The sequence below is a fragment of the Anas platyrhynchos genome, chromosome 4, assembly GCF_047663525.1.
Source record: "Anas platyrhynchos isolate ZD024472 breed Pekin duck chromosome 4, IASCAAS_PekinDuck_T2T, whole genome shotgun sequence".
In the NCBI taxonomy this organism is placed as follows: Eukaryota; Metazoa; Chordata; class Aves; order Anseriformes; family Anatidae; genus Anas; species Anas platyrhynchos.
In genome coordinates this window covers 18,447,380-18,462,189 of record NC_092590.1, presented here as the reverse complement: position 1 = coordinate 18,462,189, position 14,810 = coordinate 18,447,380, and the positions used below count along the sequence as shown (strand labels likewise).

At 41.0% G+C, this 14,810-nt stretch overlaps 1 protein-coding gene across 6 annotated transcripts in view; it reads left to right on the top strand.

Moving 5' to 3' along the window:
- SLC4A4 (solute carrier family 4 member 4) overlaps positions 1 to 14,810 on the top strand; it is a 235,204-nt gene that overhangs the window by 10,273 nt on the left and 210,121 nt on the right. For all 6 annotated transcript variants that reach the window (XR_011809315.1, XM_072038017.1, XM_038178960.2 and 3 more), the window contains exon 2: positions 117 to 243. Coding sequence is in view for 5 of the 6 variants with exons in the window: in XM_072038017.1 (XP_071894118.1) it covers positions 233 to 243 (11 nt within the window). In the remaining variant the exon portion in view is untranslated. The remainder of the gene's footprint in view (positions 1 to 116; positions 244 to 14,810) is intronic.

Below are 14,810 nucleotides of genomic sequence, written 5' to 3'. Positions count from 1 at the left end.
GAGGCCTGGATCAGCTGGGCTGCTGACTCTTTCACCTGGCAACTCAGTCCTGTTTTGCTGCAGTCTGGCCCTGGGCCTCTGAGCACAAGATAAATAATCTCTTTTATTTGTCCTAGGCACCTGTACAGCTCCTGGTATGGCTGGCAATGTCTGAGACTCTTGCAATCCTCCAGTGTATGCTGCCGTAAAGCTTCAAGGTGACTTATTCCAGTTGTACGTGGAAAGAGCAGAAATGCATCTGAGGTAAAGGAAGTCCACAGCTATGGTTGTGGTCATTGGTTTCTGACCAACCTGTAACCATTATATGCTTCAGCTGTACACACAACTTAATTTTTTTGGCGGGACACATCTGTCTTGTGGTTATGTGACGGGAAGAGAGGAAAAACAGACTGGTTCTCTAGTGTTAAGGTAAACAGACATCCTCCGGTATGTTTGGGAGAGTGCCTGTGGGCTGAGCAAGTGTGCCCTGGGTTGCAGCCTGGTGGGGAAAAAGTCCCGAGGGAAGAATCTCTGTAGCCCTGTGACTCTGAAGGAAAGTAGCATAAGAATTTCGGGTTGTGCCATGCCTGAGTAATGCCACAGAAGGACCTCTGGTCCCTTCAGGGTTTAAAATGTAGTCTTAACAATGGGACACTGTGTCCATGCTACTGTTACAAAAGGCTTAAGTTCAAAGACCTGTCAGCATTTAATTATAGTTGACTTTTAAAATAGTCTTTTCTAGGTAAAAGAGCATTTTATTATTAAATCTGAACTTACCTTCACAGACTCAGGAATTCTGTGTTTTTAAATTGACTGCAGAGTCAATTAAGCACCTAAATCCCTTTTGAGATGAGATCATGCCAGTTCTTTTCATAACAAGGGTGTACAGTGTTTATTCCTCCTTTTCACGGAACTGCCATTTATGGTATTTTTTTCTCTTTCTCCTCTCCTCTCTATTCTCTCAGAGAATCATAGAATAGAGTTGGAAGGGACCCATAAGGATCATCAAGTCCAACTCCTGGCACCACACAGGTCTACCCAAAAGTTTAGACCATGTGACTAAGTGCACAGTCCAATTACTTCCTAAATTCAGACAGGCTTGGTGCAGTGACTACTTTACTGGGGAGCCTGTTCCAGTGTGTGACCACCCTCTCAGTGGAGAACCTCCTTCTGATGTCCAGCCTAAACCTCCCCTGCCTCAGCTTGACACTCTTTCCTTCCGCCCCCCACTTTTTTCAGTCACCCTTCTCTTCTCATGGTCCTTTGGCTCAGATAACTAAAGGGAATGTCTCTTGTTTTATTAAGTTCACAGAGGAACCATTCCGTTCTTAGATATAAGAGCTTTTCCCTGGAATGACTGTATTAAATAATGTTTTGAATGTTTAAACCATAGGAAAATATACAAGGGCATATAATGTACTGTGGCAAGCAAACCTGATACTGTCTGAAAACAAGGAATTTGTAAGATTTCGGAAATGGCTACATGTCTTGTTAGGGATCTGTCCTGCTAGGGGTTGCTCCTTTTAGAATCAAGTTCCATTTTGTCTGAGAAATCACCCGCGCAACTGAAACAGAGGGAGTTCAGGTACCTTTTTATTTCTGAGAAATCTTAAACCTCATAATCCATAGTTCTTCAAAACGCTGCTTGAAGAAAGGGCCACTGGGTGGTGCTGTTGTCTTGTGGCTGGCCAGCATAAAAACCCTGGTACTTCAGAGAAATTACTTAAAACGTTAAGGAATTCCACTAGAAAACCTGTCTTGTTATATGGTGATGATCTTGGATTCAACACTGACAAGCATGATAGTGATGATAGCATTTTACAAGCAATAAATGTCACCTGAACAAGAAGGGAAAGTTAAAGTTGCCTGGTTAGTCGGGAGCATCTGGGAAGTCAGATTCATAAAACTATGGAAAGATTGGCAAACAAAAAATCAACACCACCAGTTTGGATGAAAACCCCAAGCCTCTAAGGCAGTAGGTGAGTAAGGATTTGGTCTAAACAGATGCTTTTGAGTTGTATGTATTTTTTGGAGTAAGTTGCTTGCCTGAAAATCAGAAGACCAATGAGGAGTTAAAAATGAAGAAATGAGAAGTTGTTTTGGGAAGGCCATTTATCCCAGAGAACATGCATGAGAAAGTGGGAGGGAGTCTGCTCACAGACTTTTCCAGAGGTGAATAGGAATAAATTTAAAATCAAAGTTACGTGTCTGTACAGTTCACATAGTTAATAAGGCAGAAACAGAAGCATTTCAGAAGTACGTGGCACTTGGCTTTGTGAAAACTTGATTGGTCTACCTTCATTATAGTTGTTGCCCTGGAGGAGCAGAATTGCAAAGTTTGAGCCTCAGATCGCTAGCAGTCAGGGTTCAAAGTGAGATCATGGAATTAAATCCTGATCTAGCTGATGGTTTGGAGCATTGTCCTGGAGGAAAGGGCTTCTGTGCAAGAAGTTTCCCAAACTTAGTTTGCTCTTGTGCTGTGACAAAGATGTTCACTGAGACATTTTTGTTCTAAAAATGTTTGGTGGTATTGAATACCATTGCTTTCAGGTGTACAACCTGAGATTATTTTTTTGTCCCCTTTGTAGCAGTGAAGAAAGGGAAGACAGTTGTTGGAAATCTTCCTCTGTTTAAAAAAAAAAAAAGGCAGGGCAGCTATCAAGTGTGTCACTGGACTTTACCACAGGACTTTCTAGAGCTCAGACATGCCACTTAATGTTTTAGCATCTGTCTTTTACCATCTGCTTAAAATGAGGCTATTGATAGTTATCTGTCTCGTTAGGAGGTTAGAAGGAGAAGTAAAGTTTATGGCATACTGTTTAAGGCATGGAATTCCTTCAGAGGAAAAGATTGGAAGTGGACTGCTTCCAAACTCGGATTTTAATGAACTATGTGACACTTCAGAAAAGGAATAGTTTCTTCATTTTTAATAGTTGCTGTAATTAAAAAAAAAAAGTATGCATATATATATATAGATGTGTGTGTGTATATATATATATATATATATATATGCATGCTTACAGACACAAATGTTTTGTCACTGCTTTCCACAAAGTTTTAGGATACGGAACCCAGAGACATCTGGGTTGTAAAAATCAAGCAGCAGAATGAATTGTTTTAAGGGCTGGCTTGCCACCTGTTCTTTTGAATTTTCTTTTATTTATTTACTTTTTAAAATCCATCATTTTGGGCCAACTATTTGCGAATGACCTAAATCCAAAGAGTGAAAGTGTGAAAGCTGAGAATACAGAGGGTTAAGTGTTTACTTCATGAATTCAGGGCTATCTCATTGCCTGAGATAGTGTTTCAAATGCAGTCATGCTTCCAGTGCTTTGTTGTCTCAGCAAAAGCTGTTGAGGATGTCATTTGTGGCTGTTTTCCCCCCTGGCATTCAGGGAAGGGCTAACTCTGCCTCTTCAGCTCACAGCCATGACATTTTTAATGACAATTTCTGAACTCTCATTACTCAAAGCTTTCTCTGTTTTGTGCCTGTGCAAAGGTTTAAGAAAGTTTTTAGGTGCTAGTGATAGCCAGAGGGCTGAGAATGTAGCTGAAACTAAATGCTTAGATGGTGCGAGGTGTTACTCTCCTTGTGCTTGTCACAGTGTGCTGCCAGCTACTTTGTCTGCTTGGTGTTGTTTGGACCAAACATGCCTTTACCCCTCTTCGAGAGGAATGCTTGTTGGCACAAGCAGCAGCTAGTTTTGATTTCTCAAATGAGAAACTACAGCTACTGCTTTCTTTTCACTAAGTCTTCTGTGACCTTGTAGGTGAAGTCAGCATTTAAATATGAGAGAATGCCTTAAAGTTGCTGTAGGAGCAAGTTTGATGTATGGTGTGTTCAGAGTGGCAGCTGATAATAGAGATTGCACTCAGTGAAGTAGAAATGCTGATCCCACGTTAGGGTGGGCTTGAACATTAGCGGTGAGCTCACTGTAGCATCTATTGACCGAATTGCAAGTTGTCTCACATTTAGTTAAATTTGAACTTGGTGCATGGAGGATAACCCGAAGAAGATAAACCTGCTCTGCTTGCCCCGCTTCTCTTCCCTTCTCAGCCAGAGTGCATCATGATTCACTGGAGACTGGGCGCACATTTCTATCTTGCTGTCCCAGCAGCAGGGAGCATCTGTTTGTCCGCACCATATGGTTCCCAAAGCCACTTGGGTTGCTGTGTGGGTGAGGTGCTGCTGGTGAAGGAAGGAATTGAAAGAGGATGTGGGTCACTTTTTATTTATTTATTTTTTAATTCTTGATCACATATGGGTTATGGCACAATGCCAGTTAAAAAGTAGGCAGCATTTCAAGTTGAGTCATGCCCTGTGCTTATTATAGTTCAGTTGTGGGATTCCAACAGCTTGCCAAACACGGGTGCCTGTCATTAGACAGTCATCCCAGCAGCAAAGCAATCTGCTATGTGGGTGGGAAGAGCCCCCGACAGCTGGCTTGGGAAGAGCTGATGCCCAGACAAATGGCATGCTGATCCTGAATAGGAAGGAGCTGAGATGCCAGCCACACAGGACAGGAATTATCACCAGGCAGGTGTCCCCAGACCCAGTGTCTACCCAAAACAGGCATTTCTCTGCTTTGGCAAGTGCTGGCCAAGACAGTAAACACCTGGGCAAAACATCAATAGAACTGATGTAGGTAGGAATGTAACTCTGTTAAGCCTGAGTGCCTATGAGCATAGCTGGGGAGGTTAATGAAGGCGTCTCTGCAATGTAAGCTGCATACAGGAAAACTCTGCCGCCCAAAGTTGCTGCTTGCTTGCTGAGCTTTGACCGCAAGAATAGCTAATAACTGAGGGAGTTAGAGAGCTCTCCAGGAAATGAGCAGTAGGATGGAAGCACTGTGCTGGAGGTTGCTTTTCAGCAGTCAGTATTTTCTAATCTGAGGTTACAGTGCAACATTTAAACAAATAATAAAAAAAATACAGTTGCAAAAGTGACTTGGAATGCTGAAGGCTAGTTTTACTTTCTGGTTTTCATTTAGCTCAGAACTGACTTTGAACGTACTTATGTGATGAAGACATCATAGCTGCACAGTTGTTCAGAATGAGGCGTGCATTTTAATAGAAGCCTAAGTTGATGTAAGCATCATGCAGAGTGTTCTCAGCACACTGTTAGAACTTCCTGGTAATTGTGTTGGTTAATTTATGGCCAACTGCATTGAAGAATGATCTCTTTCTGAAGCGGTATTTAGTGAGTTTCTTTACTATGGTTTTAGCAAATAATCTCCCAGACTTGGCAGTATGAAAAGTGGCCTCATTGCACAATCTAAAATCTCATTAAAACCAAAAGAAGCCTATAAGTTAATGCAGTAACTTTGATTTATTAACTTGGGGTAATTATAAACTCTTTCCATCTGGATCTTGACAATGTTTGTCATTAAATGGAGATGCCTGTTGGTACGTATTTACAGGAGGCCTGGGATCTGTAATAAATATTGTAGACTTCCTTCAGCCAAGTCGACCTCTGATACATCCTTTAGTACCGTTAAGCTGCAACTAATTGAAAACCAATCTAAGTAAATGGCTGAAAACAACTCAGGGATGCTGTTACAGAAATAGACAGGAGGCTCTGAGGTGTTGCTATCTCTCATGGTGTTGGAGGCCTGGCTTACCAGCAGACTCTTCCACGTCGATGCTTCCTGCATTGAAGGGCCAGGCGGAAGGACCTGGCCTCTGCCCGCTTTCGCCCCCGGGTGATGGCCTCCAGCGCTGGCCGTGGTGCTGAAGGGCAGAGGCACCTGGGGCAGCTGCCCAGGCCCTGTGGGCAACCTGCTCCTGCTGGGGGCAACCAGGAGGTCAGACGGCTGCCTGGTGGTGGGTGTGTGAGGCACAGCTGTCTCTCCCTCCCTCTGATGTGTTTGGAAGTTCTGGAGCTGTGCTGGGAATGCCCTTGCCTCCTTCTTTATTCTGCAAGAGTGGCAGATCGTCCTGGAGGGATTTCAAATGGAGTGTGGTTTATCAAAAAGTGCAGTGTTCCTGCTGGGTCTCATTTAAACCAGCTGAAGGTTTGGAAGGCAGTTGGTGTTTATTCTCAAAATGTAGAAAAATGGGTATCCGAAAGACCTTGTGATCAGATGTGCAATTGCTTACTTGCCTGGAAATTGTGTCTCTTCTAAGAGTTGCTTTGGGACTTCAGAGTGAAGTCTTCTAATGGGAGGGATGATGCAACCCACATAGCATTAGCCCCGGAACTGCATTTCTGTGCTAGAAATTTTTACCTGTATAGAGTGGAGAAGAAAATTCATCTTGTTTCCTTATGCTTATTTGTTTGAATGACTACATGCGTTCAGGATAGGTGTTACGTTATGTGGCAAGAAGGATCACTGATATATTCAGAGCAAGTTTTTCCAGCTCTTAGGTTTCTGAAACTGTAGACTGTGAGGGTGCAGGCTTAGCTAGCAGTACTAACAGCAGTGTTTTCAGATGGTTCATCTTTGGTCTTCTTCCAGCCTCTATTTCTGTGTAAAAGTTGTCATACAAAACACCTTGCAAGGACTGATCCCTACAACAATAAGCAATTAAAAGGAAGAGCTGGATCCTCATTCTGGTAGAAAAGTGAAGCCAGAGGCTGAGTTTCCAAGCAACTGTGTTTCTTTGATGCCCTTGATAACAGTAATAACAGTAAAGGTCATGATGGCTCTGCCATCCTGAGTCATGCTGTTGCTTGCTTAGAACAGTGAACCCTGCTGAGACTCAGATCAGGTACATCTGATAAGGGTGGCAGAGCCAATGTGTTTATTTCCAGAATGTGTCAGAGAACCTGTTTCTGGTCCTTGCTCTTTTATAAAGGGCAGGTATTTATTTACGTGGTCTGAGACTCAAAGGCTTCTTCCGTAAAAGGGAGTTAATACACTAGAGCAGTTCTTACTTTTCCTTCCCCTGCTGCATGTTGATGGCATGAGATTTTAGTAAGAAGGGGAAAGGATGTTGTGAAGTTCTTGATCTAAGATTCTACTGTTACCAAGAAAAACAGTTTCACCCTGACCCTATTTGCACGTTCCTGTCCCTTTCCCCATTGTGCTGGGGGAGCGGGGTAAGTTGGGTTTAAGCCCCAGAGTTCTGGTTACTGTCCTTCTTGCTCTCAGCATACTTTAGAGAGATTATTTATCCTTGTTAGGACTGAATCTGAGGTCAAGTACATCTATGGATATATAGCTTTAGACAGCAGTTGGTTACCTCTCAAAGAATGAAATTGTAAATCATGGTGATTTAAAGTATTATTTTGCACTGATATTGTGTATTACAAAGTATTATGCAATGGGCACAGAAGTATAACAAACTATTTGTAAACAGTCAACAGTGTGTTTTTGCTTTGCGTGATAATCAACCCTGAGGAAAACAAAAGAAATCAAGCATTTCATTGATAGCCTTACACTGAAGAGAGAGCAAGCTGAAAAACTTTAAATGGATTAAACATGGATCTGTGCCTGGGTTTAGGATATTTATATATTTAAAATACTTGCAGAAGCTTTGAAAATGCATTGAGAACACTACATTTCCATTCAAAATATAGATAATACATATTAGAAATCTTTGAGCTTTTCAAGCAAGTAAAAACTAAACATCAGGAAATCTGGATGCACTAACAGGCTGTTGTTGCAAAATCATTACTTCAGCTGGAAGTAAGAAAGCACCAATAATGTATAAACTGGGAAAGGTCTTTATTTTAGAAATCTGATTTCACATTCTGGTGGTGGTGGTTGTTTTGACTTATTTGTTTTTAACACAAATGTCTGTACAGCCATAAAAGCCATAAATTTGTTATACAAATTTTTGTTACTTCTGTCCTCAGTGGGTTCAAACAAGGTGGGACACAACTTACAAGTGCAATAAAACTCTTTTGTGTTAATGAAGATAGTCTTTCCTTAGCAGAAGGATAGCTGAACATAACCTGAGGTTACCGATAGACACTTGTCTGTTGTTATTGCCAGGACTATGTGACTGTGACACATTTTTGGTCATTGCAACTACACCTTCTGCAGTACTATGCTGTAAAGCAAGGTGATAAATACTGGAGGTCAGTGACTGGTACTCTGTACGGTGTCCATATGGGGTACCCTGTATGAGATGGGCACTGCTCTGTAACTGAGGTGAGTCCGTTCTGTGCTGCTGCTGTTTCTGTTGTTCTTTTTATAGAAGATCCACAACATAATTACTGTCCTGCAGCTGGTAACAGAGGGAGGTGACATAACTGTGGATGCAGGCAAATGTGTCTTCTTTCTCAAGATATTTAGTGTGTGTTACCTATTCAATTCCATATGGCTGAGGAAAGCCATGTGGACTTCTTTAAGAAACATAACAGGAACGAATGAGCAACTTGTATTTTCCTTTTTCTGTTTCCTATACTGCAGATAAATCATATTTATGTTACTAATAGGATGCTGAAAGAGAAAAAGTAGGCCAACTTTTTCATGTCCCAGATTGTCTGAGTTTTCAATCTGATTACAGACCCTACAAGTAGTACTTAAAGTTGGTGTGCACAATGGTGGTAGAAGCTTTAAAGAACACACAGGTGAAATAAGTTAGTCTGTTATGACTGAAAATTGTTTTCCTCTTTCTGTCTCCTCTATTAAGTCACCATTAATTTATTAACTGGGAGAGGAAAGGGGGTAAATCTGGTGTTCATGGAAAAGATGCTGCACCAGATGCTGCATATCGCTGCTTGTTCATTGTAAAGTTTCCTTGTCTGGTGCTGCATGCGTGATAACTGTTAGGTGGTGATGAGTGAATAGGGATGACCAATGACCAAGAGTGAGAGGTAGTGTATTCTTACAGAGGAGTTCAAGATCAGAAGAGCCTGACAGGTGAGCAGAGCATTGCGGAAAACAAGATATGGTGGATGAGAGTGTTTCTGTAATACTGGAGTTTAATAATCTCACCAGACAAAGGCAGATAAGGAAAGGTTAAAGCCTGAATAGAATAGTCAGCTTTTCCTGCCAGACCACGCTTGTCCAGGGTAGGCAGAAGAGAAGTGAATAAGAAGAGGCAGATATAAGTGGTCCCTTCCAAAAAAGGGAGAACATGGGATTATGAAGCCAAGCCTTGAAATCTGTCCTAGAGCCTGCAGGAGAGATCCTGGGACTATTTCTGTAAGCAGAGACTCTCGCAAGGATCATGGAGAATGTGTTTTAGTTGCCAAGTGAGCAGGAATATGCAACTTAGTAGATGAGGGATTTTACCAACAAAGGTTAGAAAACTGTGCAAGATCTGGATGCTTTTGTAGTTTTAGGCATTTCTCTATACAGATCTAAGACAGGCTGTTTAAAGGCTTCCAGGAATGCTTGGTCACAAAATAAATGTGGATGCTAAACATTTCTTAAATATTATATCTTCCTGGCTGCTTTGGTAAGAAATGCCTGAATTGTTCTGCTTGCCACTAGAATGCAGCCTATTCTGGGAGACAGGCGAAAGCTCAGTCAGCAGCTATGAAAAGTACAGTAGCTCGGGACTTAAGTGGAGGAATTTGTACAGCTGCAGTGCGGTCCTCCATATCGATAGGATTGTCACCCTAGTGTTACACCATTGTACATAAGGAAAGATGTGTTATGTCCATGGGAGCTGTGTTGAGTGCTATTTTCTGACACAGCACCTTCAACAGCAAAAGAAAATACCGTGTTTGGTTGGTGATCAAAGCTGTCTTTGGGGAAATTTAGCTACCTGAGGAGTTTAACAAGGCTCACCTAAACTTTATGGCATTGTCTGATGACACCAGGAATATCTGAAGTGACTCAACAGAACGCAGTGCAACTGTTGCACTATAATAGATGCTTTCTGTTTTTGCTTGATATTTTGAGAACTTCTTCCGCAGGTTTGACTGAAACCTACTTCTCTTGTAAGTTGACTGATAGTTAGCACAAGGTGGGAAATGGATATGCAGAAGGATGATGGGGATGAGAAAGAACTCTTCCAAAGAGGAGCCCAGAATTGTTTTCCATTTCAATAGTCTGATTAGGTTCAGGTGACTATTAAGCATATGGGAGAAGATATCTATAACTGTTGAACCTGTAAGATTAGTATCCTCTGAAAAGTATGGGATCATTGTTGGGAGCTCTAAGGACAATTTTAGTCCTCCCGTTGTAGAACAACGTGGCATCACCAAGTGACTAAGAAGTGAGAATCAACTCACCCTGCTCCAGCAATATTAAGTTCCCTTTGGTTTTATTTATATATTAAACTGCAACTTTTCATGCTTATACGGTTCTGTTAGCATTTCAGGTTAGTTGTGCTGTATTCATAACAGCAATTTGTATAAGGGTTCAAGAGGTCTTGATGCTTGTATTATCCTTACACCTGTGGCAAGGATGCTGCAACGCGGAAGATAGCTTGTCTTATAAATACCAGTCTTTGTGAGAGGGCTGCATATGGGTGGTGGTGTCGTTTTTATCAAAATAATTAGGGACAGGAAAGAACAGTTATGTTTTCCTGGAGTACTCTGGGGGTCTTTGTTGGAACACATTTTTCCTAAAGGTTAGGTAGACTCAGAGAAACTTCTGAATCCATATCTGAAGATTTTTGAACTTTCTTTTACAAATGTGTTTAGACAAACGAATGTGGTAAGCACACTGAGATTTTATTGTGTGTGGTTGTCATGTAGGTTTTTGTTCCGACTGTTCAGATTTGCAAGCAGTATTGCGGGAATGTCATAGATGAAATGCCGTGGGCTGCAATGGTGGTAGCGCGTTCTTGCTGCTTCCTGGTATTCAATAAAACCAGTGGACTTAAAATAAATCATGTTCAACTGCTTTAATTTTAGCGTAAAATTAAGATAACTTGTTGACTTAGCTTTATTGTTCCAAAGAATACAGCATTACCCAAGAAACCAGCAGGACGCATAGATGTGTTCTTCTGGAGAGGGTTCACACAGTATTCACCATAAATTGTTGTCTGTTGCTATGATACAATCCGAGAAGATCAAATGGTACATAAACATTGCGCAAGTCATCAAAGAGATCAAGTAATATATATAGATAAGGGATGGAAGTAATTGTGGCATTGGTAGAGACCGGGGAGAGAGGCTCTTGACTTGAAGAACAGTATAAAAATGCGTGAGCAAAACACAGGTAGATTAAGAACCTTGATGATGGTGGAAAAAGAGAGGATGCCACGTAGGCAGGAAGGAATAGGCATCCTGGTTAAAATGCTAGCAAAAATTTTTGTAAGAATCTCTACCCACAGTGCTTTTTTGTCCTGCAGTATCTTAAAAGGCTTCCTCTTTCTTCCCATACAGGGTAGTCTAGACAGCTTCCTAAGGACACCTTCCTACAAAAATATTTATGGCACGTGTTTAAAAAATGTAGAATAAAATAAGAAAAAAATATCAATGTTGTTGATTAGTTAGATGGTTCTTCATCTTAAAAAGATGACTACTGTCTTTGTCATGACTGCTTTTACTAATGTGATTTTTTTCATTGTGACAGAGCAGCTAGGTAACAACAGAGTTGTCTTCCCAGATCAGCCCAGATTCCTGCCAGCTGTTTGTTTCTTTCATGTATTTATGCAGATTTATTATGTCCATTCTTGTCTTCCCTTAGCACAAGAGATGAAACAGGAGATAAACCACTCATGCCTGCAGCAGCACTCCCTAGTTGCCTAACTGCCTATTCTTCTTCCAGACGCACCTTACTCCATCCCACACTGGGGAAAGTGCTGTGGTGAATAGCCTGGCTTTGTACTGTGTTCTCAGGGTCAACGAATGGAGAGCCTGGCAGGTTGACAGAAGAGGGAGGATTTTCTAGGCAGCCATTAAATCACCACTGAAAATGCCTTGCCACTCAAGCTCAAATAAGAGGGAGTACTCTAAACTCTTTGGTTGACTAGCTGAAAATAACAAAACAAAAAAGATACTGTGGGGTCTGTTTTAGAGCTGTTTTTGGTGACCTTTTAACAATGCACAGCAGGACTGAGGTTAGCAGTGGTCGAGTTCCCTGGCTTTGGAAAAATGAAACCTATTTTCAGAAGCTGGACTACTTTGTCCAGTGATATCTGTGGCATGCAACGTTTTACAGCATTCCAGTGACAACAAATGTGACAACTAGGTGTCAGCATGGAGAGCAAGAAGCCTTTCTTATGTCTTTGCATCACATAAGTTCCCTCATGTTTTGAGTTGTGGCGTCTTTGTTGATTAGTCATGCACAAGTGTGAGAAGAAATAGTACAGAGCTAATTATAATCACTTGTAGATCTTGCAGCAACTCCAGCAATAATTTTAAGGATATGAAAAAATATAACAGCAAGGATAGCGTGAAACTTTGTATATCTGGTTGGAAGGGAAGAGAAAATGAAGACAGAAAAAAATAATACTTGGATGTAGAGCACCAGAAGAATTGTATCTGAATGGTATGCCCAGAAGACAGGGGTCTGGCTACTAGTTAACAACCAAGGAGGTACCCAGGTTGTTCATGTCCAGCTTTTCCTCCAAAATCATATGTGCCCTGCTTAATAATGAGGAGCAGATCAATTCAAGAAATATCCCTGTCTGACCAGCTTGAAAGTTTCCATCCATTCCCTGGAGATGAGGACTGAATAAGCAGAATTGCTGACATGCAAAAAAGCAGGGAGGGGCCTGCAGTTTTCATAATTGAATTATTTTACATTGGCTTGAAAAGGAAGGTCATTCCTTGCAGGTTATCTTCATGGCTATGTTCTTCTCCCCCCTTGCCCCTCCATCTCCAATTCTAAGGCACATTTAACAATTTTTTTTTTTTTTAACCAGATACCCTTGGTAGTCTAGTAGGCTCTTTCTGCTCCTACCTTTGCAATAAGGCTGTCAAAATCAGAAAGAGGGAATTTCTTGCAGGGAGAAAAACAAGATTTAGTCTTCCTTTTTATCCCACTTATATGCCAGCAGCTGGGAGATGAGAACAGAAAGTGATTCAAGCAGTGATCAAGACCTTTAATGGTGGAAGGCAGATGGGAGAGGGTAGATGACACTATTGGGAAGGTACTACTAGCTTAGTAAAGCAAATCTTGATTGATTGATTGCTCTCCAATATGAAAATAAATAAATCAAAGGTTTACTGAATCATGGAGAGGGATTGATAGGGATTGATTGCTGTTTAAATAGCATTTGTCTGTGTTGAAATTTTTTCAGGATTTGGAAATTTAGTTTGAATATTTTCTCTATGGATCAATAGATGATGCACACATTTTTGGAGTTTGGTGCTATTTTGGAACTGAAATGCAAAATGCCCCAGGTCTCTGTGGTAGTGAGCTTATAGATGCAGCACTCAAGCCATAATGCCCTCCTGCAAAGCCATGTGCAAAGAAGTGTTGGAATAGAAGGGCCTGTAAATATTCTACTGATATTTGGGAACTTGGAAAAGTAGTTAATGAAGAAGGAATTTCTTATGAAATTTCTGGTTGCGCAGGAATGTGAACTGTTTCTAACTACCTTGCTATGTCCTGAATGTGAAATAGGCCTTAGAAAATTGTTAACATCAAAAGGTCTCACAAAATTATCTGCTTAAACCATGTGCTCTTACACCCCACCTGTAGTATTAGCAACAGGAATGAGTGGTGTTATCCTGTGAAAGGCAGGTCTTGTATGTTACGTTTTGCAATATGTGGAGCTGTAAGTCTCCTGTGTCTCTTCTATCTGTGATTCTCATTATCAAAAAAAAACAAGCACGTAAAAATTCTTCCCCTAAAATTTGTCACTGCTCTTGGATAAACCACGTCGTAGTTTGGTTTTCCATGTGCCAAAAGAGTGAACAGCAAAAGATAAATAGAAATCCCAGGAGAGTGACAGAAATTTGTAAGAGCTCTTTAGAGGCAAAAGAACTGGATGCTCTGTCATGCGCTCTGATGGCCAGTGTGCTGACTGAAGAATAATTAGGGGCTCTGATCTTTTTGGAACAGTCAAGCTCCTACACATGAAAAAGGACATGTTGCTTTATTCCCCCTTGTCTTTCTTTGCTTTCCTGTCACTTCCCTGTCGAGACCTAATTTGTCTATAAGCTCCTCAAGCCAGGGATTCTTCCACCAAAGGCACAACAGGACTGCGAGTTCTACTCGGGTTTTCCTATAACAGTCTGACAAATGATGATAAAACATTTGTTGCCTCCCTGGCAGCCAGAGCCTTGTGTCTGCACAGCTGATTTCTTTGAACCAGTGCCTTCCTCCTCCTCTTGAGAAAGCAAGCTCAAAAGTTTTCAAAACCTGAGTTTTGCTATTTTTAACTTGATGCATAAGTTGTGTCTATCTGCTGTGCTCTGTAGCTTATTTAAAATCTGTAGAGACAATAATATACTGACAAATGTTATGCTTTTTGCTTCTGACTTAAAAAAACAAATAGAAACTTAAGTTTTTAATTTTGTTTACTACTCAGTGCCTCAGACTATTCAAGTATTTTAAAAAACAAAGCAAGGAGAGGAAAAAATGTTAACAGGAAAAGTCCCTAAAGAGTTCCTTGGGAAATCCTTGAAGTTGTAAATTGGTGTATAACTTCAAATATTTCAGAAAAATGAACCTGTACTTTTAAGGAGGATATGCCCTATTTTTCTTCCAGGATGGCTGAAATGCATGGCTGAGAATACTCTCCCTTCACTTCAGGGCCTTTGCTCTTCTGTGTTCCTTAATTTTCAGACTCTTCAGAGAAAGCAGTTATCCTTGGTGTTTGTGCAATGGGAGTTAAGGCATAGAGAAGTTAACGAAATTTTGCCAGTGTTTCTGGGCAAGTCAGCAGTTTTTTCTGAAATTCATGTCAGGGCCTCTGACTGAAAACCTGGTCCCAATAGAAAAATAACTGAGAGGGGCAAGTTTCTGCACTTCCTTTCTGCTAATAATGCACATAAATGAATTTCTACTGATGTTCTCAAAGTGCAT